General features: G+C 44.5%; 1 protein-coding gene across 1 annotated transcript in view; it reads left to right on the forward strand.

Annotated features, from left to right (window-relative positions):
• The first annotated feature begins 1,276 nt into the window (after positions 1-1,276).
• LOC108448894 (endogenous retrovirus group K member 18 Pol protein-like) overlaps positions 1,277-1,741 on the forward strand; it is an 11,652-nt gene continuing 11,187 nt past the window's right edge. The window contains exon 1 of the mRNA XM_017743297.1: positions 1,277-1,410. Within this exon, the coding sequence (XP_017598786.1) occupies positions 1,277-1,410 (134 nt within the window). The remainder of the gene's footprint in view (positions 1,411-1,741) is intronic.

Genomic DNA, 1,741 nt, shown 5'->3' on the forward strand with positions numbered 1-1,741 from the left:
GACCGACCCAATAGGGTTTGCAAAGAAATTCAAGTTTATGGTTAAGCAGCATCGACCTGACTGGTCAGATCTCCAGCTGTTGTTAGATGCCTTCACAGAAGCAGAAAGACGATTAATTTTGAAAGCAGCAGGGAATTTAGCAGAAGATGCTTGTCAAATAGCACAGAGGAGAGTTAAAGATGTTTTTCCTCTCCAAGCTCCACAATGGAATCCTAATGATGATGTGGAAATAGAAAACTTAATGAATTATCAAGATTTTATAGCAAAATGGATGGAGAGGGCAATTCCTAAAACTATAAACTGGTCAGCCCTATATGCAATTAAGCAAGGCCCCTCGGAAGCACCCTCTGAATTTTTAAGACATTTGCAAGATGCGATGGGTCGTCATACAACACTAGACCCTGAGTCTGAGGAGGGGATGCAACAGTTAGTAAGCTTATTTATAGGGCAATCTACCGGGGACATTAGGCGCAAACTCCAGAAGATACGGGCCCCGACCGCACGAAATTTAGACACTTTGTTAGAAGAGGCATGGAGAGTTTTTAGCAACTGAGAAGAAGGGTACAAGCAAGGGATGAGAGAATTAGTGGCAATGGTAAAGGAAGGGAAGAAAGAGAGACGTGGGCAAGGACCACCCAGGCTGGGGAGAGACCAATGTGCTTTTTGCAAGAAAACTGGACATTGGAAGAATCAGTGCCCAGCACAAAGAAAAGGTGATGCTCAAAGAAGAGGAGACCGGAAAAGGGAGGGAGTGGTTGTTTGTGCTAAAAAAGACTGAGGGAGACCAGAGGTTCTCACCCTAGGGGAACCTCCAGTTATAATCAAACTAGGGAACAAAGAAAAAGAAATAGAATTTCTGATAGACACAGGGGCAACATACTCGGTGTTAAATGAAGCTTTAATGCCAATAACAGATGATTATGTCATGGTACAGGGAGTGACTGGCCGATCTGAAAGAGCATATTTTTGCAAACCACTGAAATACAAACTTGGGAAACAATGGGGAATTCATAAGTTTTTATACATGCCTAATGCTCCAACAGCACTTTTGGGAAGGGATTTACTAGAGCAGTTAGAGGCAAAAATAATATTCAAAAATGGGGAGGTTACTTTGGAGGTAAAAGATCAGCAATATGTGGAGTTATTAAGCCTGATGTTAATAACAAATGAAATCAAGGTTGAAGGTGAAGAAGAGATCAACAAGAAAATAATGGAACAGGTATTTCCTGGGGTATGGGCTTCTAACATACCAGGGAGAGCAAATAATGCACTCCCAATGCAAATCAGGCTCAAAGAAGGGAAACAGACAGTTAGAATTAAACAATATCCCTTGAAGAAGAAAGACAGAGAAGGAATTAGCCCTACAATTGAAAACTTCTTGCAGATAGGGCTGTTAAAAGAGTGTCAGTCTGAATTCTGTCATGGGTTAGCAAGCATAGTCCCGGAAGTGATTTTCTTGCAAAGAGGTGCTTACAGCTTCCTCTGTGACTTGACAGAACCTATCAGCTGGCTAGTTTGAATATGGACAATTTTTAAAGCCACTTAGAATTTTGACTGCCTCTGTGGTCCACATTTAAGAATGGACAAACTCTGGGAAACTCTCTCTTGCTTCCGGCCGGAGGACTGGTAACTGGGCTGGGCCTGTGTGGGGCCCAGCGGCCCTGCCAGGCCCTACCGGGCCCTGCCGGGACCTGCTCGCGCCCCGGCTGGGCCCGGCCCCAGCCATCCTCGCGCCCTGCAG

Source organism: Corvus brachyrhynchos, unplaced genomic scaffold (genome assembly GCF_000691975.1).
Source record: "Corvus brachyrhynchos isolate BGI_N302 unplaced genomic scaffold, ASM69197v1 scaffold719, whole genome shotgun sequence".
NCBI classification, from domain to species: Eukaryota; Metazoa; Chordata; class Aves; order Passeriformes; family Corvidae; genus Corvus; species Corvus brachyrhynchos.